The sequence below is a fragment of the Triturus cristatus genome, chromosome 4_1, assembly GCF_964204655.1.
Source record: "Triturus cristatus chromosome 4_1, aTriCri1.1, whole genome shotgun sequence".
NCBI classification, from domain to species: domain Eukaryota; kingdom Metazoa; phylum Chordata; class Amphibia; order Caudata; family Salamandridae; genus Triturus; species Triturus cristatus.
In genome coordinates, this window is record NC_140585.1 from 462600502 (window position 1) to 462622959 (window position 22458).

Here is a 22458-nt window from a genome sequence, read left to right on the forward strand (position 1 = left end):
GGTCTCAATGAGGCAGCTGATTTGTGTCAGAAAAGATCAGAGTGGGAGAAATGTGAATTTTACACCCAGGGGTGGTCTCTCGCAGGCTGGAAACTTTGTGTGCATTTGCCCAGTGAAGATTTCTTTCTTCAGACTTAAATAACATTTTTGAAGCTCAGATTCTTCGTAGCCGAAGAGGGCTCACCTTCTCCATGCACTCCTGCTGAATCAGATTCCGTGCGGCGTAAAAGAATATAGCTGAGGAACGTGAATATTTGGCCCAGCGGCAAAGTACTTTCATCGGATTGGCAAGTCTTCCTCGTTCCCTGCCGGTTCGCACAACAAAATGTTGGCAAAATGTTTCTACGTTCTAGGTTCCAGGATTTGTTAGGTGTACACTTTGACACAACTGTCAAGGACCTTGTAGACATGACTTGGGGGTCAAGAGTCACTCCAGCATAGGCCAGAAGCAGGATCCAGGTCAGGTATTGTTGGAACTGGTCACATGGGAATGCAAAAAAGGCCTTTGGAACCTTTTGTGCCCCTGCAACCCAAGCAGAAGTTCAGCCTTATGACCTGTGAAGTACACTCCTGGGTTCCAAGTACAAGAGGGAGAGCAACTCCAGTCTACAGGGCTCCTATCGGTTCACAGCCAGCCAGTCTCGTCTCTTCTGAAGAGAGCAGAGGAGGGTGCGGGGATGCAACATTTATGTCCAGTGCCAGCCTGCGGTTGGAGGATACTCCTGACCACTCCCTGACCAACGGGTTAAAAGTTTCCAGGGATGATCCTATCAACGTTTGCAGCACTTTCTGAGGCGCTTACTGCAAACAATCCAACAATGCTTTTCTCTGCCCAAAACCAACATGGAGGAATATTTCTTTCCTAGTGCAGAGCTCCTTTGACCACCCTAGAGGTATGGCCAAGGAACGGAGCAACCTCTCCCTCTGTGGTCACTCCAAACCAGTTCTGGGGGCAGCAACTCTTCCATTTAGGCCTGGTGCATGGTTGGCTAGGGGAACATAGGCAGGGGGCAGGCTCAGGTGTTCGCTACATCTGCCTGTGACAAGCTAGATCACAGGACAATTAAGTTACAGCACAGCCCAGATGGTCAGAATGCCAGTGAATCAGAACACCGCCACGCACCCAAGGAATTTGTCTCAGCTCTAGGTACAAGTTCACACCTTATCAAGTGGGTTATTCAGCTCCTGGGTGAGAGTTGGAAGCTCATGCAAATGGAATCTAGAAGTCTTAGGCAGTTAGCGGGAGACTTTTCAAAAGTACCTGTTCTAAAATGTTTATTTCATTCTTGACTTTACCACTAAATTAGGTTTGTTATAAATATTTTAAAAAGTTCAAGAATGAACAATGAGGATGTTTGGTAAGCAGAGATAGCAAGAATAAATGAGAGATTGTGTCTCACTGCTTTCCTATTGAACAGCTAACCCTGCTACAGTGAAAATGGCCTTTTGGGCCTTTTCACTATAAGGACATGATTAATATTAAACTTTGACGTGCCCTGTTCTGAAATATCATGCACCTTGCCATAACGGGCAGTAAAACCTACTTAGGGTGACTTACAAAAGAAGGGGTTAGGCCAGTCAAGAGGGCTATTTTGAAAGATGGAATTTTTCATTTAAAACCTGCTCCACTGGGCTACACATGGCAAGTCTGCAGACAAGTTTCGTCTGACGCCACATTGGGTGGCACAATGTATGCTGCAGCCCACTGGTAATATTTAACTTACAGGCCCTAGGTACACTTTAGGTACCATATAACAAGGACTGATAGGCTAAAGGGAGAATGCCAATTTCATCAAGTTGAAAGGAGGAGCACAGGCACATTACGCCTGCTTAGCTGGGTTGAAATGTACAGAGTTCTACTGGCAGCAAAAACAGTCACGAGCAAAATCTGGAGGTGCACCTCGCAAAATATGGTAATTTCCAACACTATGTATATTCATGGGTATACTTGGAAAGTAAATAATGGTCTGAACGATAGAGGGTAATTGAATGTTGGTTTCCTAGAGGAAACAAAAAGTGACAAAACACAAACAATAAGAGCCACTATAACCCACTCTGTAATTGAGAATCAGATGCAATTTCATTTGAAAATGCATTTTTTGGTTTTGCTGTTAATATTGTTGCCGCCTTTTTGTCATTCAATATTACATACCATAGTATATAACACGTATGTGATGTAATAATCACAAGTATCAAGGAATGTTGGCAGAATTAAAGTCCAAAAGAGATCTGTAGTTTAAGAATATGCAAGATCTGCTGATCTTTCTGTTCTCTGAAGGTAAGATTTAATTTAGGTACTCAAATTTACACAGCTCTTGTAGGCAATGGAAGGATATTCATGGATGTGTATTGACTAAATATTTAAATCTTCAACTCTTCTTTAATATTGGTAGACTAGATTATTGAAGTTCAAAATCCAAATCCAGCAAGTACTGTTACGAAAAAGTTACTTACCTTTGTTAATGCTCATTCTATTGGATTCTCTAAATGCAGCAGATCCTTCACCTTCACAATTTCCCATGAGTCAGACTGGATCGGACTTTTTTCCCTAGCAACGACTCCTGCATGTCAACAGGTGGATTTTCAGTTATCTTGTACCACCCCAGAAATGGTCCTACCTGTGAACGTAGCTGTCAACAGAGTAGTGATTCATGACTGTATGTACAGATATCTATGTCACAGCATAGCAGATGTCCTGGACAGCCACTCCCCTTGCTAGCGTAGTTGTTGCTACTTTGTCCCTGATGTAACTGGCCTCCAGGGATTCAGGGGGCATCTTTCTGGCCAACCTATAACATACCTTTATCCAAATAATTATCCACCTTAACAGAGTCCTCTTCTGCATTGTCGTTCTGCCTTAATTGGTCCCCGTAAAACCAAAAAAGAGCTGGTTGGCCACACAGTGGTCCCTTCGAAGGTCAATACAAAAGCTCAGTGCTCTCTCAGGGTCAGGCCAATGAAGCCTCTCCTCCTCTTTTCAGAGGTGAGGTGCAGTGAAGTCGACCAGTAGGATAATTTACTTTTTTGACATAAAAGTAGGGGTGAGTGGTAAACTCCACTTCGCCAGCAGAGTTTGTGGCATTTTGCCACTCAATATTCTGCTTGGAGAACGTAGTCAGGCAAAAATGACTCCAAACCTGGCAGAGCGAAGCTTACCACCCACCAGCTGGAAACAAACAACAGACAAACTAAACAGATCTCTGCACAATGATCTACCTTCAGAACAACTAGACTGCTATCTATTTTTTGTTCGAGCAGGACTATGTCATATGTAGAGAACCCAAAAAAGGAAAGAGCAGGGCAATATTCATGCAATGTGAAGTTGGAACCATACTCAATATGACAGTGCATCCATAATGGCTCATCAGAGGTTTGGGATAACTGGATAATCAAAGCCATTTAACCAATTCAAAGATGGCACGCAGACACGGACCCACCCAAGTGTGCCATTTGTGATGTGCAACTGAATCTCCCGTTGCGCACTCCAACTATCATTATCCAGCCGGCCTGTGGCCTCCAGTAGATCGTAGACAGCATTACATGTACAGGTGGACCCAGGTAAAATATATGGGCAAACCAATCGGGTCTCTTCCCACCTGCTCTGTAACGTCACGCTGTGTCTTGTGTGTGGAATTGCTCTTGAAATGTGGGCCTGCAGTGCGGAGGGTGGGTGAGAGATGGCTTACTGCTTAAACTGCTTTTAAAAATGCACATTTGCTGCGGAGTGAAATGTTGCGTGCTCCAGCCAGGCCTACATAAAAGGGTGACTTACAAAACAAACAATACATAGAAAGATTTGGCCTGCAGAGGATCAAGTTGGCAGGTCCCACATCAGACCACAAACCTCTCCCAGCATGAGTGGATTTTGTTCAGAGACATCTGTTTGCCAGATGACACCCACTAACTCAGGAAACAAAGCAAAGAAAGTCTGATTTCACAGTTCAATCGCCATGCTGAGAAGTGTAGCTTGTGGAGCTTGTGGAGACGCAGGTGTAGATCTCTGCCTCTTCAGCTAAAACAGAAATGCCTCCCAAGGAGGTAGCCGGATCCGAAGACAAATATTCAGGCTCAAAAGATCTGCGTACCGCCCTGTCTTTGCTCAATCCAAGGCTAACAAGATGATTTGGACCCTGTCCTTATTTTCTTGCAAACGCAAGGCAGAAGAGGCAATGGTGGGAATACATACAGGTAACACGTGACCTAATGCAAACGGAACGAGCATCCCAGTGACTCATGGAGGGAACTCTAGCATGCAGAAGTAGCCATCCTGCACGTTCACAGAGGGGGCAGAGATCTAGCCAGGGGATGCCCACAATTCAATGATGCTATTGACATTTGTGCTCAACCAGCTGACTCCTGCTTAGCTCATCTGCGCAGTGGTGGTCAGGAACCCTGCAAGGTGGATGGCTACCAGAAAAATCTGGGGCTGCTCCAGCCATTTCAAAAGACAAAAGGCCTTCTGGCACTCCAGAATCCCACTCCCTCCTTTTTGTTGCAGTTCCAGAAGGTGGTTGTTATGCCCAGGAGGACGTGCAGCAGTCTGTTCCTAATGGACAGCAGGGAGGATTTCAGTGCCAGACATATTGCATGACTCTCCAAAAGACTGAAATGGAGCCAGCACAACACTCAAGATGATAGGTCTCTGTTCTCCACCTCTCTCTTGGGTGACCCCCTTCACCCCAGCAGTGATGCATCTGTCAAGTCTGGGTGAGGAAGGGAGAGTGGCGGGCTGCAGGTCAGGTTGGTGTTTGTTTGTTACCACAGAAGATCCCAAGGCATCCCCTAAAAAGCCTGGATAGAACTGACAAGACTGCCCCATTGCTAGAACCACTGAAATCTGAGATTCCACAGCAAGGTCAACATTTGCCATCTGGCATAAGAAACCAAGAGGATGCACAAAGCAAGTAGCCCACGGTGCTTCAAAGCCATCCTTCCTGAGAACCAGGCTAAGCCTGAAACACTAGGATCACATCCTGAATGCCCAAGACTTGCTGGGGTGATAGAAAAGCCTTGAACAACAGAGTATACAGAATAGCCCCTATGAACGAAGTCTCTGCATAGGGCTCAGGTAGGACTTCAGCCCATAGATGGCAAAACAAAGGAAGTCAAGAGAATGGCGGTAGTCTAGCATTGATCTGTGAGTGAAGCAAGCCCACATGAACACCGTGTCATCAAGGTACAGGAATACATGTTTGCCTAACTTTCAAAGATGAGCTGCGACAAACACCATCACTTTCATGAACACTCGAGGGGTTGAGGTAAGGCCAAAGGGTAACAAGGCAAATTGGAAGTGATCGGACCCCACCATGAACCCAAGGTGGCATCTGTGGGACTGCAGGAAGGGTACATCAAAATATGCATCATGCAAGTGTAGTGCCCCTCATAACCTTCTGAGTCCAGCAACTGTTTGATGGCATCCTTTGTCAGCAGGATTTTGGCTTCCTGCATTAATATTGAGGTGTGGTCTGCCAAAATGTGTCCTTGCATGACGGAAAGGGGAGTCAATGAAAAGCAGGGCATAGCACTTTTGAACAATCTGTAAAAGTCCATTGGTCTGAAGGGATAATTTACCAGCCAGATGTGGGTGGGGAGAGGCAGGCTTGCCCTCTACCAGCTTACTGCAGGTCTGCATGAAAAAATCAAAGCAGCTTGGGTGCCACTGAAGCTTGGGAGAAGAAAGTAAATGAATACTTCTCCTGCTTGAATAAACAGGTAGGACATCCACCACATCCTCGGCCTTGAAAAGGTTGGACTGGTTGCTACCCCAAGAAAGATGGTTGACAATGCTGATAATCTAGATCCCTGGAGTAACCTTTACATTTTCTGCACTGCTGGTGAAACTGGCAGGCTGGCGACAATAATCCCAAGGATAGTGCAGTGGCACAACTATCTATAAATTGCTTACTTGCCAAGTCAGTCTTTTGTCCAAAAAGTTGAGATCCATTAAAGGGCGTGTCCATGTTGTCCCCAGAATATCCAGTGGCCCACAACCAAGTGTGTCATCTAAGCCCTGTGCTGGTGCTGATAGCATGGCCTATCCAATGGGTGGTGCCCAGGTCAGTGCTCGGCACATGTTTTCATGTATACTTCCAATCTTGAATTGTTTAGGTAAAAAATGCCATAAGGTATTCAAGAACAGCCAGCAAGATATCACTGATCATGTCCCACAAAGCGTGAGCGCACCTGCCCAGAAGGCAAATCACATTTAAGAACTATAAGGCTAACTTAGCTGATGAAAACATATTCTTCCAAAGTGCATTAATACGTTTCGATTCCCTGTCTGGGGAGTCTGAGTCTGAGTTGAAGCCATTTGGATTCACCTTACAAGTTGAGGCCTGCACCACAAAGCTTTCAGGCATAGGATGTTTTGTTAGACAATTAGGGGTCGATCTGCAACACCTAACCAAAGAGCAACTAAAATCTGAAGGCAATATTGTAAATCTTCAAAGTGCTAGAATATTATGTTCCATTGGCAGTAGCAAATGGCATATTATTTGCGTGAACTGGCACAGCTTCAATGGTCTGGAGGACCACAGGCCGAAATTCCCATGATAATGGGCAAGACCATAGGAGATGGGTCAGGGAACAAGCCTCTCCACATCCCCTAAAGCATAGGGTTCATTCCAATAGGTTCATGGAGCGCAATTTAGCAGGTGTGAAATACCACTGGTTAACACGTTACTTACCTATGGTAAAGTTCTTCCCAGTGGAAAAACTCATCTTACCACAGATTCCTCTGCAATAGAGTATCCTCAGGCACCAGACTGGAGGCAGTAGATTTTTTAGCATAGTCCCAGCATGACAGATGGCATTGTTCGGGTCTGCGTTAACTCCATTACATGCCAGAAATTATGACTGGAGTCGCATATAGGGAACACCCATGCATGCTGCTGTCAGTTTGTTTCTGGACATTGTGTGTGCCTTCTGCCCTAAAGCCCAAAAAGTAATTATTCATGCCATTGTGCAGATCTCTATATGGGACCTTTATAGATGGAAAGGAGTTCACTCCACACAACAGGGAGATGAAGGAGCAGTGAGGAGTCAATGGTTAGAGTATCCACCAGAAAGAGTTACTGAAGCACAGTAACTTGTTCTTCTAATTGATACTTCTGCCCACAGATGCTTCAGCTGTAGAATTGATGCCAAAACAGTACCTCCCCTGTCTATGGAATGACTTAGATCCAAAGAGTCCTGCAGGAATGAATTACCAAAATGCTCTTCCATTTGAACCTGGCTGTCAAGGCAATTAAGCTTTGTGAATGTGTGCCCTGATGCCCAAATAACAGCATGACAAATATATATATATCAGGCACGCCACATGCCAGCACAGTAGTAGCAGCAGCGAGACCACAATGCCTCAGGAGGATGCTTCTTGCCTAACCTGTAGCAAATCTTGAAGCAGAGGACTATCCAACTGGATAAGGTCGTCTTCAGTACTGCTTTGCATTCGTTTGCCCAAGAGAACCCCACAAAGAGCCGATAGTCACCTGATGGTCTTTGGGTGTGTAGAAGCTCAACACTCCTTTGGGGTCAAACAACTGAGTCTCTCCTCAATTTTCGAGGGCTGAGGTGGTGTAAAGAACATAGGGAATGTGATGACCTGTCAGACGTGAAAGTGACTCACAACCTTATGTAGAAAGGGCAGTTTCGTACTCAACACCAGCTTGTCCTGTATCAGGTGGTGTAGGGCAGTTGGATTGACAGAGCTTGAAGGATGGCCTGAGGTTATCACAATGATAGACTGTTTTCAGGGTCAGGAGACAAAGGACAGTTGTGTGAAGGCTCAAACAGGGACATGAAAGAGGACATTAGAAAAGTGAGCACCAAATTTAGGTTCCACTGAGCCTTACAAAAGACTTTGGAGAAAACACGTGGACGAATACTCTAAGAAAATGCATGACATCAGGAGATTTCATCATGGATGGCTGGTCATTAAATGTAAAAATGTTGAAAGGTCTAACAGGCAACCTTTAGCCGTGCCCACTACAAGCCCTTGCTGGACCAAAGATAGAACAAACAGTGATAGTTTGATCTACAATAGGCCTGTGTTACAGGCAGAACCTTGTCCCACCATCCAGTGCAAATTTTGAAGATGGGCGCCTGGCTACCAGGATGACAGCCAATACTTTGGGAGATCAAATGTGTTCAACTGCCAAAGCTCAAGCTACACGCATGGAGGATTAGATTGTGCAGGCCAGGGTGCAGGACCCTGACCTGCTGCTGTGACAGGAGATCCTCTCGAAGTGGCAGCCTGATAGGAGGACAGATGCACATGCCCAAAAGTTAGGGGAACCACCCACTCCTGCCCCTATTTAGAGCCACTAGGATGACTTGGCCCCAGTCGTTCCTGGTCTTCGCAACTCTGGACTGGCGTGACAGTGGTGGGATGGCAAAAAGGAGTCCCATGCTCGACTCTAAGTGGAATGAATCTCATAGAGAGTATTATCAGATGGCGTTGAAACTGTGTTCTTTGCGGTTGTGAACAGATTGTGCAAGTGTTCTTCCTCTTATTGGAAGACTCCCTGGGCAACCTCTGGGTGTAGTTGTCATTCATGATGCACTGGGTGTCATTGGCCGAGTTCATCCACCCTGGCGTTTAAAAATCTCGCCAGGTGATGAACGATTTGGGAAATGCTCGGACAATTCAGCTCCAGAAGCCCATGGCCTCCTTAAACAGAGCCCAGGACCCCACCAAGCACCGATTGGTGCAATAACATAGTGGTGGTGTTTTATAAAGGGTTTGAAACAGCTTCCCCTTCATGGACAACATGAAGGATTTTGACGCCAAGCAAATGGCCCAAAACGCCACCAAGTTGATCTGCGACAAAGTCCAGAGTCCTCTGGTCTCTACCTCTCCCAGATGACCTACCCAACTCAGAAGAAATGCTTCCATCATCACCACCCGCTCTGGATGGGGAAGAGAGAGGGGTATGCCACTGGTCAGTTGAGCAGTCTCCTCTAAAACTTGAATGGAATCAGTTCTCTTGGTGCAGGGCCCATTTAGATGTCAGATACCACTGCAGGGCCCACCTATGCTATCAGGCATGGTTGATTAGCAGAATGATAACAGGCCAAGTACCCACTGAGACATTCTCAATGAAACCCAGGACCGAAGTTGGAACACTGGGATCATAGTCTGAATGTCTTGAAATCGTTGATCCAGAGGGAAGACCTGAAAGTACACTGTATCTAGTTTGGCTCCAAAAAAAAAAAAAAAACCTCAGCAAAGGAGTCAGGTGTGACTTTGGCAAGTTGATCGTGAACCCTAGTAGTAAGGTTCACAGTCATCTGGAGGTGGTTTACGATAGATTGTGGCAAGCCGGCCTTCAGTAGCCCATAGGGGAAGACTGGGTCCCCCAACCTCCAAAAGTACACCGCGACCACCACCATCATAATCTTTCAGACCAGTTGAGAGATGTTGGCCAGGCTAGAAGGGAGCCTGGCAAACTGAAAATGCTCTTGGCCCACTTTGAACCGCAGGTACTGTTTGTGGGCCTGCTGGATGGGGACATGGAAATATACATCCAGCAGTTCTAACTCCTCCAAATGTACCATCCAGTCTTCTGCATTCAGGGCAGATACAACCTATGCCAGCATGAGCATCTTGAATTTTACCTTCCACAGAAAGAAACTGAGGGGTTGAGGATCTAAATTAGAACTGAGGCCTCTGCTGTTTTCCAGCAAAAGGAAATAGTGAGAGAAGTACCAAGTCCAGATCTCCGAGACTTTCTAAATTGCTCCTTTGTCCAAAAGAGTCTGAACTTCCTACAGCAAAATAAACAAATGGTCCTCCGAAAGCTGCCCAATGAGGGTGGAAAATGCCAAGGGATGTAACAAAATGGGAAGGGCATAGCCTCGTTAGACCAAATGCAGTACCCACCTATCCGATGTCGCTTGTCACAACTGATCCTTCCTCCCACAGAGTGCTTGTTTGCTGCTAAGGACAAGCTAAATGGGTTTGAATGATTCTGCTGGAGAGGCTGGAGACTAGGATGTTCATGGTCTCTGCGAGCCTGAACACTGTCTACTGGATCCCTAAATCCAAAAGCACTGGGGTGTAAGTTGGAGTGGTGGGTTTTAATGTGGTCTATAGGCAAAACCCCTAGTGATTCCTCTAATTAGGCCAAATTGTTGGGTATACTGTCTTCCGAGTTTGGAAAAATCGAGAGCGTGCATAGTAGCTCTAGTCTTGTTACATTGCACAAGAAGGAAGTCTACCTTCTCGCCAAAGGGCTGACAGCAGTCAAAAGGCATATCCAATACAATAGTTACGCCTGAACATTACCAGAAAACCCTGTGGATCTCATCCAAGCGAGGCACTGGAGCACACTAGTATTGACTGCTCTGTCTAAGTAGTCTGTTGTGTCCAAACCTGATCAGATGACCTACTTGGCCGCATCTTGGCGATCTGGAATAGTCTGCGCCAAATTAGTGCAAAATTATTCAAGGACTACTTGTAAGACTTCAGAGACGGAGTCCCAAAATGCATGAAGTACCAGCCTAGTAAGTAGCTAGCACTGACTGATCTAAGGGCAAGGCTAGTAGAAGAAAATATTTCACCAAATGTCTTAATTATTTTTATCTTTATGTCAGGGGTAGCAGGAAAATAATTTGGGTTAACCCTGCTAGTTGAGGACTGTACTCAGGAAGAGAATGGTGCACTTGGAAGGCAGGGTCTCCCAAAGAGGGTCTGTGATGACGTGTCAATTTTTATTTATTTTTTAAACAGATTTTATTAGTAGTTTTTACAACATATACCATACCACTAACATGGTGCTCTGAGCATTAGTGAAGACGTGCCACTTGTCTGTTTATGGGTAGGCAAAAGCAGGATTTGGTCCATGTGCCCATGAAGGTGTCGGTTACAGCTTTGAATGGCAGTAGGGGTTCAGATGGGAATGGTCCAGGTTGCAACAACTCCATGAGAACATTGATTTTTACCCCACCAGAAGGCAGCTTTAGATCGAAGACTTCAGCCGCCTGTCTAATGTCCATGGTGAATGAAGCAGCCTCTGTCATGGTCAGGCCTGGTGGGGATCTGCTTGGTGACTTACAGCTTGTCTTTGTGTTGCTTGTTTGCCTTTGGGTGCTTTAGGGAAGATTTCTTGTATGACATGGAGTTGGAGTCACCCTTAAAACAGTATAGACACCTCATGGGGATCTGACACAGATTTATAACAGTCACTACACAGTTTATACGCTGTAATTTTGGGAGGGGGCTTATTTCCTTGTATGCTGGAAAGACATTTTGAGGGGGAAAAAGTTTGTCAACGGATAACAAAAAGTTAGGAACTGATATCATGATGAGCACTTCGGAAGTGCCTATAAGGTGCTTCAGCCGTTACTTCCAGGGAGGAGTGAATTGTATGGGGAGGTGCTCGTGGCCTCTTACTGGCTATGCTGAAAAACCTTCCAGCTCTAGTTTGGTAAGAAATATCAGGCTATAGATCAGATTTAGTATTTTAAATAGCGTTTTCTTACCACACATTTAGATCATGACTGTGTTGGCTCTGACCAAGACGTCCTTCCAGTGATCTGCTGTGTTCTCTGAAATGGGAGCTTATCACTTCCCTCTAAAGTATTGAGAAGTTGATTCAACATTGTTATATGCCCCTTCATCATCATAACTGCACAGGAACATTTTGAAGCACCTCCGATCCCTAGTGTCACCTGCTTTAAAATGAGGCTGTAGGACTGAAAGTCTGACGTGATAATATCCGATTGTTTTTCTCTCATTGTCTGTATTCTTCCTTTGTAGAGCATACTATAAGCCACACTAGATACTTTACATGTCCATTCAGAGATCACTCATAAATCAGTTGCACTTTACCCTAATCCAGTAAGTTCTCTAAAAAATAAGCATTTTTTTTTTTTAACTCGTTAAAGGGTCTTCGTAGGGTCATTCATAATTTATTAATGGTGGTACTCATGGGGACTCCAGCATCAACACCAAATCTTAAACAAAAAATGAAAATCTAATTAGCAAATTAGTGGAACTTGTCACAAAAGCCCACAAAACATCCTTAGCAATTCATAATCAATTGCCGTTAAAATTGGGTACTTAATTCTTCAACTTCAGGAATTAAATACAAGAATCAATGTTGTATACAGCAGATTAGGAAACACTCGGGTGCTCTTTTGCATTAATACCAAATGGGCAGAATCGGAGTACTGAAGGGATAGAGTAAAGGACAAGAAAATTTGAAAACGTTTAAAAAAATCATTCTATTTGCAGGATTTTGACGAAAGTTAATCATTGGAAACATGGGATGTTTCATTAGTTTTACCCGGAGTGGTGACACCTTTCCTTATCTAAAATTCTACTTCAAAGGTATTACCTTTTTGACTGAAAAAGTGTGATTTCATTTAGTATGATATGATTTATAGTGATATATTTCCTGTAACATAAATCCAAGTTCATATTCTTATAGCATAATTCCGTCAGTCTCAGTAGAACTTCATATTCAGAAGATACGCAACAATATTAAAATATACACATACTACTGTGTGTGTTTTAGTTTGGAAAACTATCATGGAATACTAAATTTGATAATAGCCTGGAAGCACGCATAATCTACATTAAAATTTCTGTTAGTGATAAACAATGGGCTTGCAATTTGATACACTTTTTTCACGAACCCCAATGCAGTATTAACAACAAGGTCCTCTTACCTTGCCTTATTCCAAGTGTCACCCATGGACAACCACAGCAGCCTTTCTTGATTTACCACTGTGTGGTTTAAGAAATCTATTGCATCTTTCGTTAAGAGTGGGCTTAGCACAGTACACGCAAGTTCTGGTCCTCCAGTAGACTGCACCATCTAAGGGAAAAACAAGGTTTAAATCAATGAACACACATTTAAACTGACCTCTCTGTTCTCCTTAGGTTTTTCAGCCTGAGCCTGCATTCCAGATAAAATCACCATGCAAAAGAGTGCTGCTATCAGACACTGGTCAGACAAAACATCAGGGACAGCATAAGATACATTATGCACCCTTCAGCCCCTTATGTTATTAAAGGATTGACACCTTATGCCCCAGGAGCCTCTGAAAGGTAAAGACATGGTAGACAAAGGTGTACTTTCTCTTCCAGCCGCTGCCTTCCTGAGCTCTTATGATAAGAGTAGCAAGCGCAGTGGCAGAAAATGGCAAGCCAGGGGTAGCAGCTGCTACACCATGTGTCGCACCCTCCCCATTGATAACCAGGACCTATATATAAACACACACTTTGAGAAAGGCTGGGATCAGCACTTCTTCCTTCATTTGGCGAATAAACATTAGGAAATATATTGCATATATATATATATATATATTTTAAAATCCTATCACATTACAAGTCACAATGTAGCTGAAGAGTAGCTGCACACAAGTAGACAACTTAATAAATTAAACTTCAAGGGGCCTTTCCACAAAGGTAGTTGTGGCCGTAACCTCAACTGTACACCCATAGATACATTTTTTACACCTACCAGCATGAAAAAATGCAGAGTAGTAAATTCCACGCAAGGAGTGGGAAGTGGGGCTTTCAAGGAGTGGTTCACCTTGGAAGTTTGGGAACTCCCATAAACATGTACAACGATGAGCATCCAAAACTTCTCTCTACCCCCTTTCCACCCTGGAAAAGGCCAGATACATATTGAAACCAAGGACTGGTTTAACTCCCCTTTCGGAATGGGAAAGGGGATGGATTACCAACACTCTCCGCTGAGAAGAAAAAAATTAAAAATAAATTGTGCCTTTGCGCAGGAGGCATTATTCCCTCTGTGCACATAGCTATGTTATGTAAAAATCTACACAGCAGAAAAAGGAGTCTGTAAAAATAGGCACATGGCATTCCCAGCTGTACACATGGTGCAGCTTTTCAAGAGTACTACTAGGAATGTTGGTAAATTCTAACAAATTCACAAGTAAGTTGAGGCAGAGATCCAAAATTGGGCCCAAAGTGTCTGTATGCACAATCTATGCGCTCAAAATCTCTGAGATTTATAACGGTGAAAAACCACCAACCAATCTAATTGCAAACAACATATATATCAAGTAATACAACTTCACATTAGAATCCATGTTGCCAACTGTCTGCCCAGCTCTTATCAAGCAATTTAGTCCTCATACAATAATAGAAAATCATTTTTTAATTGGGGATTTTATTCAACCATTAAACGGAAAAAAAACAATAGTAACATTAAATACATACAGAATGAAAATCCCATCTCCAGTCAAGTGGTTATTTAGAGTGGGAAAAAAGGATGTGTCAAAGAAAAGATAAGGGTGGGTGTTGGAAATGGCCCTTATTGCAGGGCTACCCCAAACATTTTACCTTCTTCCTCCTATTTTTTCTGACCTCGTTTTTGCTGGTTGCAGGGTTTTGGGCACTTTACCACTGCTATCTAATGCTAGAGTGGATGTGCTCTCTCCCTAAAACATGTTAGCATTGGCTCATACTCAAATGGCATATTTATTAAGTCCCTAGTAAAGTGCACTTCATATTAGGGGTGGGCGGAATTTGCGAAAGTGACTTTCGCAAATGATCGCGAAAATGTTAAAAATCTCCGCAAACACGCGGAAATATCGCGAAGATGCGGAAGTATTTTTCCCGCCCGTTCGCGGTATTTTCTGCGCGGTCGCGGCTCGCCAACTTACCCATGCGGTTGCTCGCGAGCGCGGCCATCTTGTTTTCACTCTTCTCGCGGTGCATGAAGAAAGACGTGATCGCGCGACCAATGACATTACTGCGGGCGCGAACTATCGCTAGACAGCGCAAATGGCTACCAACAATCCAACATCTCGTGGAGAACGCGACTGGATCTGGAAAACTTGTTGGCGAACGCGGGGATTCAGGTAAGGCGATAGCGCGCCTGCGCGCGAGAATGTATTACTTTACAGCGCGAGCAAGAAACAAATTATCGGTAAGCTGCGGAATGCGGAAATTTTGACATTTTCGCGCTCTCCGCAGAACGCGAAAATGTAAAATTATCGCAATTTCCGTGAGCGGAACGGAAATTTAGCCCAGGCCTACTTCATATGCTCAGGGCCTTTAAATGAAATGCTTCTTTTGGGTCTGCAGCACTGCTTGTGCCATTCATATAAGTAGCCCTGAACCATGGCTCAGGCCAGCCACTGCAGGGACTGAGAGTGCAGTTTACTGCAGTTTACTGCCACTTCTACTTGACATTTAAAACCACTTGCCAACCCTTAAACCCCCATTATATTACACATAGGTCACCCCAAAGTTAGGCCCTAGGTAGCCCTATGGGCAGGGTGATGTGTCAGTAAAAATTAGGACATGTACCCTTATGTTTGACATGTTCTGGTAGTGACAATCAGCCTATTTCGTTTTTCACTACTTTGAGGCCTGTTTCTCTCAAAGCTAGCTTTCCCTTACATATTTTTATGTGGTAATTCCTGATCCTAAACAAGCCGCTTTTTCATGATTGGTATGTTTAGAATGGTAATGATAAACCCTCCTTACTGGTGAAGTTGGATTTCACATTACTATTTTAGAAATGGCACTTTTAGAAAATGGGCATTTCTCTGTGCGTATCACTGTTTGTGCCTGACAGCCTGTCTCTAATACACGTCTGGGCTGGTGTCAGCTACGCATTATCTCTAGACAGCCACAGGAGAGTTGGGTGTGCATACAGATAGCCTTTCTGGGCAGGAAGGGGGAGAAGTGGCTCACGCCTATATCAGAATAGGTTGTGTTCTGCCCTCACTCAAAGGGATGATTTACCACCTACTGGTAGTCTGGAGCCAAGGCTGGGCTGAAAGGGATCCTATGAAGTTAACCTATGAAATCACCCTCTACATCAAAGGCACTTTTGGGTATAAGTAATAGGGCTCTGGCCCTACCAAATCAGTGTAGTACCGGGCGTGGAAAGAACTCTGCTGGAGTAAAGACTGTCATGTAATCTACAAAGCTCAGCGCCACATGCTGACCACAAGCATCACCTCTGAGCCCAAGCTGACACCGCAGAGCTGAGGCAAGCCCTTCTGACGCAGCACCTGCATTGCCACAGCGAACAAGCTTCGCCCGTGATGATTCATCTATAGAAGCCGTGCTGCACACCGTAGGCTGCAGGAGGAGATCAACATGACTTCGCTGGGCCTGCTCTGATCGCCATAGGCAACCCAGCACGGCCTGGCAGCGCAACACTTTTCAAATAGGATGGTCCCAAAGGACAAGAAGACCGCTCTCCCATTCACAACATTACTGTGTCCTGGGTCGCAAGGTCCTCTGTGGTCATCCGGCTTGATGTGGCGGCTCTTAACTGTTTGTGATTTACCAGTCACGAGGGCCCCGCAGTAGATTCCTCGTTTGGACTGTCTGAACCACACAGTAAAGAACCTGAACCTGCCGATCCCCTGCTGGGATCTCTATCAGTAACCTCGGCCTAACAAGACCGCAATAAAGGCATGAACTCCAAGTTCCTTTCCAGCACTCTCAGTAAATACTCTCAGTAAACAGAAGCAAAAGCATTTCTTGCACTGATTTTCCAGGCGTATTGACATAACTTGAAAAGTCTCAATTGGATGTTTGTCATTTTGGTCTCGTTTTAATCAAATAAGGAATATGCTACTTACCAGTATGCATCTGTTCTTGGCATGTAGAGCTGCAGATCTACACACTTTTGCATATATCGCCATATGGTGTTGGGCCCGGATGTTTGCAGTTTGTTTTTCCTCTTGGAAAGTCTTTGGAAGTAGGTCGGTGACTCCTCCTTTGGATGGTATCGCGCATGGGCTTCGGCTCCATCCTCAGATTGCTTTTCGCCAGCAGGGAAAGATGGAGCGTAGTAACAACAGTGAAGAAACCCATGTGTGTTGTATCTAAATAAGATAGACCAGAACAGATACAGGTAGCCGGGTGGGCGTGTGTAGATCTGCAGCTCTACAGCTCTGCATGCCAAGAACAGATGCATACTGGTAAGTAGCATATTCCGTTCGAGGCATATGAGCTGCAGATTACACACTTTTGCATAGACTATATAGCAGTTCCCAACCTTAGCGGCGACCACCGGTATCTGTTGCAGTGGTTTGAAATAGTGTTTTTAGTACAGCCTGGCCCACACTAGCTTGTTGCTTGGTTTGCACATCTACACAATAGTGTTTAGTGAAAGTGTGCGGTGTTGACCATGTAGCTGCTTTGCAGATATCATCTAGTGGGATGTTCCCTAGAAAAGCCATGGAAGCCCCTATCTTCCGTGTAGAATGGGCTTTAGGGGGAACGGAAAGCGTTCGTTTTGCTTTGTGGTGGCAAATCTGGATGCATTTTACAATCCACCTAGCTATCCCTGATGTTGAGATGAGGTTGCCCTTGTGTGGTGGAGAGAAAGAGACAAACAGTTGTTTGGTCTTTCTGAAAGGTTGTGTTCTTTGGATATAGTAAAGTAAGGCTCGTTTGACATCTAGCGTGTGCAGAGCCCTTTCTGCAATGGTCTGAGGTTGCGAGAAAAATACTGGTAATTCTACAGATTGGTTAAGGTGAAAAGGGGAAATGACTTTAGGTAGGAATTTTGGGTTGGTACGGAGAACAACCTTGTTCTGGTGCATTTGAAGAAAAGGTTCTTGTATGGTAAGTGCTTGTATCTCACTGACCCTTCTAAGGGAAGTGATGGCTACAAGGAAAGCTGTTTTCCATGTGAGGAATTGCAGTTCGTATTTATGCAAATGTTCGAAGGGAGGCCCCATCAGCCTTGTGAGAACGATATTTAAGTTCCACACAGGTGAGGGTGGTACTCTGGGGAGACTTATTGTTTTGAGGCCTTCCATGAAGGCTTTAATGGCAGGTACTCTGAAAAGTGATAGGTGCTGCCTGTTTTGTAAGTAAGCTGCAATTGCTGCGAGGTGTAGCCGAATGGAGGTATAGGCTAGATTACACCTTTGTAGGTGGAGTAAGTAGCATATGATGTGTTGTATAGACACGTCTAGAGGATTGATTGTGTTGTTATGGCAATAAACAACAAATCTTTTCCACTTGGCAGCGTAGCAGGCTCTAGTGGTAGGGCGTCTAGCTTCTCTGATGATGTTCATACAGTCGGGGGGAAGGTTTAGGTACCCAAATTCTAGGATTTCAGGAGCCAGATCGCAAGGTTGAGCTGAGCTGGGTCCGGGTGCTTGATCTCTCCATGGTTCTGGGTTAGGAGGCATGGTGAGAGGTGTAGCTTTTGGTGTGGTACTACCGAGAGTTCCAGCAGCGTGGTGTACCACGGTTGTCTGGCCCACGTTGGAGCTACTAGGATCAGTGGGAGGGAGTGCTGTTGTAGCTTTCGCACCACTAATGGAATGAGTGGGAGAGGTGGAAAAGCGTACGCAAATTTGCCTGACCAGTTCATCCATATCGCATTTCCTTTGGACAATGGGTGTGGGTATCTGGCGGCGAAGCTTGGGCATTTAGCGTTTTCGTGGGTGGCGAAGAGGTCTATCTGTGGATGCTCCGCATTTGAAAGAATGGATGAAGAACCTGTGGGTGAAGTTCCCACTCGTGGATCTGTTGTGTCTGTCTGCTGAGCAGATCTGCCACGGTGTTTTGGACTCCTGGGACATGTTGAGCTAGGAGAAAGATTTTGTGGGGAATTGCCCATCTCTATATGCTCTGTGCTAATTGAGAGAGCTGTGGAGAGTGTGTGCCGCCTTGTTTTTGAATATAATACATGGCCGTCATGTTGTCTGTGCGAATGAGGACTGCCTTGCCTGAAATCCGTGGTTGAAAGGATTTCAGGGCTAGAAAGATTGCAAGTAACTCCAGATGGTTGATATGGAGTAACTTTTGTTGCGGCGTCCATGTGCCCTGCACTGTGAGGTGTATTAGATGAGCTCCCCAGCCGGAGAGCGATGCGTCCGTTGTTAGTACTATTTGGGGAACCGGGTCCAGGAACGGTCGACCTTTGGAAAGGTTTGTGGTGTTCCACCACTGCAGAGAGCGATGGGTGCGACCGTCTACCAACACCAGATCTGTCAGTTGCCCCTGGGCCTGGTTCCATTGGCGCGCTAAGCACTCTTGGAGTGGACGCATATGGAGTCTTGCGTGAGGCACTATGAAAATGCAAGAGGCCATCATCCCTATCAGTTGCATAAACACTCGTGCTGGAAGGGAGTGTTGAAGTACGAATTTTTGTCGCAAAGCCTGAATGCTTGCAATCCTGGACGGATTGGGGTAGGCTATTGCTTTTGAGGTGCCTATGGTGGCACCGAGGTAATGTTTTATGTGGGAAGGTGTTAGCTGGGACTTTTGGTGGTTCACCGTGAAGCCTAGTTGGTGAAGTAGTTGGATTGTGGTAACGGTGTGGTGTACACATTGGTTGTATGAAGTGGCTTTTATCAGCCAATCGTCCAAATATGGGAAGACGTGAATGTGCTGTCTTCTGAGGTGTGCCGCCACCACCGCTAGGCACTTGGTGAATACCCGTGGTGCTGTTGTGACTCCGAACGGGAGCACTTTGAATTAGTAGTGTTGTCCGTCCACTACAAATCTGAGGTACTTTCTGTGAGCATGGTGTACTGGAATGTGGAAGTATGCGTCTTTCAAGTCCAGTGTGGTGAGAAAGTCGTTCTGGGAGAGGAGCGGAAGTACCTGCTGAAGCGTTTCCATGTGAAAATGGTCTGAGTGTATGTATGTGTTTAGGGGCCGGAGATCTAGAATAGGTCGTAGAGTCTCGTCCCTTTTTGGTATTAGAAAATATAGGGAGTAAACCCCCACATTTTGTTGATTGACAGGAACGTGTTCTATTGCCTGTTTTTGTAGGAGGGAGATTACCTCCTGCTTTAGCAATGTGGAATGTTCTTGTGACATTGGGCGTTGCCTGGGTGGAATGTTTGGGGGGTAGATGTTAATTCCAGGCAGTATCCTGACCGAATTATTTGGGTCACCCATTTGTCTGAGGTGATGGTCTCCCAGACATGAAGGAAATTTGTGAGTCTGCCCCCGACTGGAGTGGAATAGTCTGGGGGGAGCGGGGGGAAGTCATTGGGTGGCAGAATGGGCGTTGTTTGTTTTGCCTCTGCCCTTGTTGTTGTTACCCCTGTAGCCGCCTCTTTGGTAACCTTTTGTAAAGGTGGTCTGAGTAGGGGACTTGTACGATGTGGACGCTGTGTCTGAGGAGTAGCCTCTGGATGCACTCCGAAAGGATGAGCGGCGAAAGGAGCGTCTGGGCGGGTGAGACTGTAAGGCCCACATGGATTTTGCTGTATCTGTGTCCTTTTTCATCTTTTCTAAGGCCTCATCCACCTTTGGCCCGAATAGATGTTCCTGGTCAAAGGGATGGTTAAGGATGGAGGCTTGTACTTCTGGTTTACACCCAGATACCCTTAACCAAGCATGACGACGGAGAAGGACGCTGGTGTTAATGGCCCTGGAGGCTGTGTCTGCTGCGTCTAGGGCACAACGTATAGAGGTGTTTGTGATTGTTTTACCCTCTTGAATCAACTCGTTGGCTTTACTTTTATATCTTTTCAGGGAGATGTTGCATTATGCTCTCTAATTCGACATAATGAGCCCTGTCATATCTGGCCAGCAGTGCCCGAGTGTTTGCTATACACCATATGTTGGCGACCTGGGATGCTGTGCGTTTGCCTGAAGCATCTAGCAGTTTTGACTCCTGGTCAGGTGGTGGTGCATCACCTGACACTTGTGAGTTTGCCCTTTTGCGTGCCGTAGAGACCACTAAGGAATCTAGTGGTGCTGGTCCTCTGATGTAAGAGGGATCTGAGGGAGCAGGTTTGTACTTCTTTTCGATACGTGGGTTAAGGACCCTGGCTCTAACTGGGTCTTTAAAAACTTCTGCCGCATGCTTTACCACCCCTTTGAGCATGGGCAGTATGGAGGTGGACCTCTATGTAGTATCGAATGTGTCTAGGAGGAAATCTTCCTCCACAGGGTCATTATGCATGTCCACCCCATGATAATGTGCTGCTCTTTGCAGAAGATGGTTAAACCCTAGTGAATCTTCTGGTAGAGATGGTCTAGAAGGGTAAATATCATCTTGAGGGACGTTGGGGATATCTGGTATATGGTAATCGTCCCATGGATCTGGAGATCCTGTAGGGGTGGGGTCTTGTGGCACATCCCCTGTATCATAATATGGGTCCCCGTGATCATCACCGTCTGGAGACGGCGTAGGAGAACGATGAGGTGGGGGTGGAGGTGGGGAAGGGGGTGGAGGTGGGGAAGGGGGTGGAGGTGGAGGAGGAGGGGAAGGTATTCTGAATGGAGAGGTAGCAGAGTCCTTCCTCTTTGGAGGTGGAGGCGGAGCAGGCTTCTCCAAATGTCTCTTCTTAGTAGAGAGCGTCAAATGTCCAGTTTTTGGATCCTTGGTAAGAGTTTTTTGCAAGGGATCTGGTGTAAATAGCTCTGGTGAGGTAATTTGGTCCGTAATTTTAGGTCTTTCCGTGCCGGTTTGATGTTTAGAAGCCGGCTTGGGACCCTCCGGTCTCTTGGTCAGTGCCGAGATGGGCTTCGGCTTGGTAGTGTCGGTGGCCTTGTGTGGTTTGGTCGGTACCGAAGATGGCGTCGGTGCCGAAGGGCTGGGTTTCGACCCCGAGGGTTTCGGTGCGGAGCTCGGTGTCGAGGTGGAGGCCGTCTTATTTTTCGGAGCCGAAGTGTGTTTCTCGGCACCGCTGGCAGGCTGGCTTGAGCCCGAGCCGCTGGAAGGCTTACTTGGCTTCTTCACCGGGCCCGAAGGTGGGGTGTGTGAAGCAGTGTCTCTGGTGTTCCGGATCGTTGATGTCGTCTCCGAAGATGTCGACTGGAATGGACGTCGAGGAGTGTGCCATGTTCCTTCTGGCTCTACGGTCCCGAATAGTCTTTTTGGATCGGAAAGACTTACAGGCTGGACAGTCTCGAGCCTCGTGTTCCGGGGAGAGGCAAAGGTTGCATACCTCATGAAGATCAGTGTGGGGAAATTTGGACCCACATCAAGGGCACTTTTTAAATGGAGTTCTTTCCATGAGCCGGGACCGGAGCCTGGGTAGGCCTGAAGGCCGCCGTCGACGACTGGAACCGAAGGATAGTGTGTCGATGAGAAGGCGCTTTGATTGAAGAGAGAGTGATCGAAACAATACAGCGATTGGGGTGAGGATTGCGCGTCGATCGTCGAACTGGAAGCTGTTCGGAACCGGAGCGCGAAGATCACATCCGAGCCCGATGGCAGAAAAAAACAATCTGAGGATGGAGCCGAAGCCAATGCGTGATACCATCCAAAGGAGGAGTCACCGACCTCGTGACTTCCAAAGACTTTCCAAGAGGAAAAACAAACTGCAAACATCTGGGCTCAACACCAGATGGCGATCTATGCAAAAGTGTGTAATCTGCAGCTCATATGCCTCGAACATATTCTTTAATTTTATAAACCCATGTGGAGTCTTTTTGTGGTGTATTAATTGTGTACGTGTGTGAATGTAGCACAAAAATGTTACACATTGCCTCTTTTGATAAACCTGCCTGCTTCGAGGTTATATTTTAGT

At 45.8% G+C, this 22458-nt stretch overlaps 1 protein-coding gene across 20 annotated transcripts in view; it reads right to left on the reverse strand.

Annotated features, from left to right (window-relative positions):
* The window catches only part of EPS8 (EGFR pathway substrate 8, signaling adaptor), an 861544-nt gene that overhangs the window by 169276 nt on the left and 669810 nt on the right, over nt 1–22458 (reverse strand). For all 20 annotated transcript variants that reach the window (XM_085652654.1, XM_085652642.1, XM_085652660.1 and 17 more), the window contains one exon: nt 12673–12821. In XM_085652654.1, coding sequence (XP_085508780.1) covers nt 12673–12821 — 149 coding nt within the window. The remainder of the gene's footprint in view (nt 1–12672; nt 12822–22458) is intronic.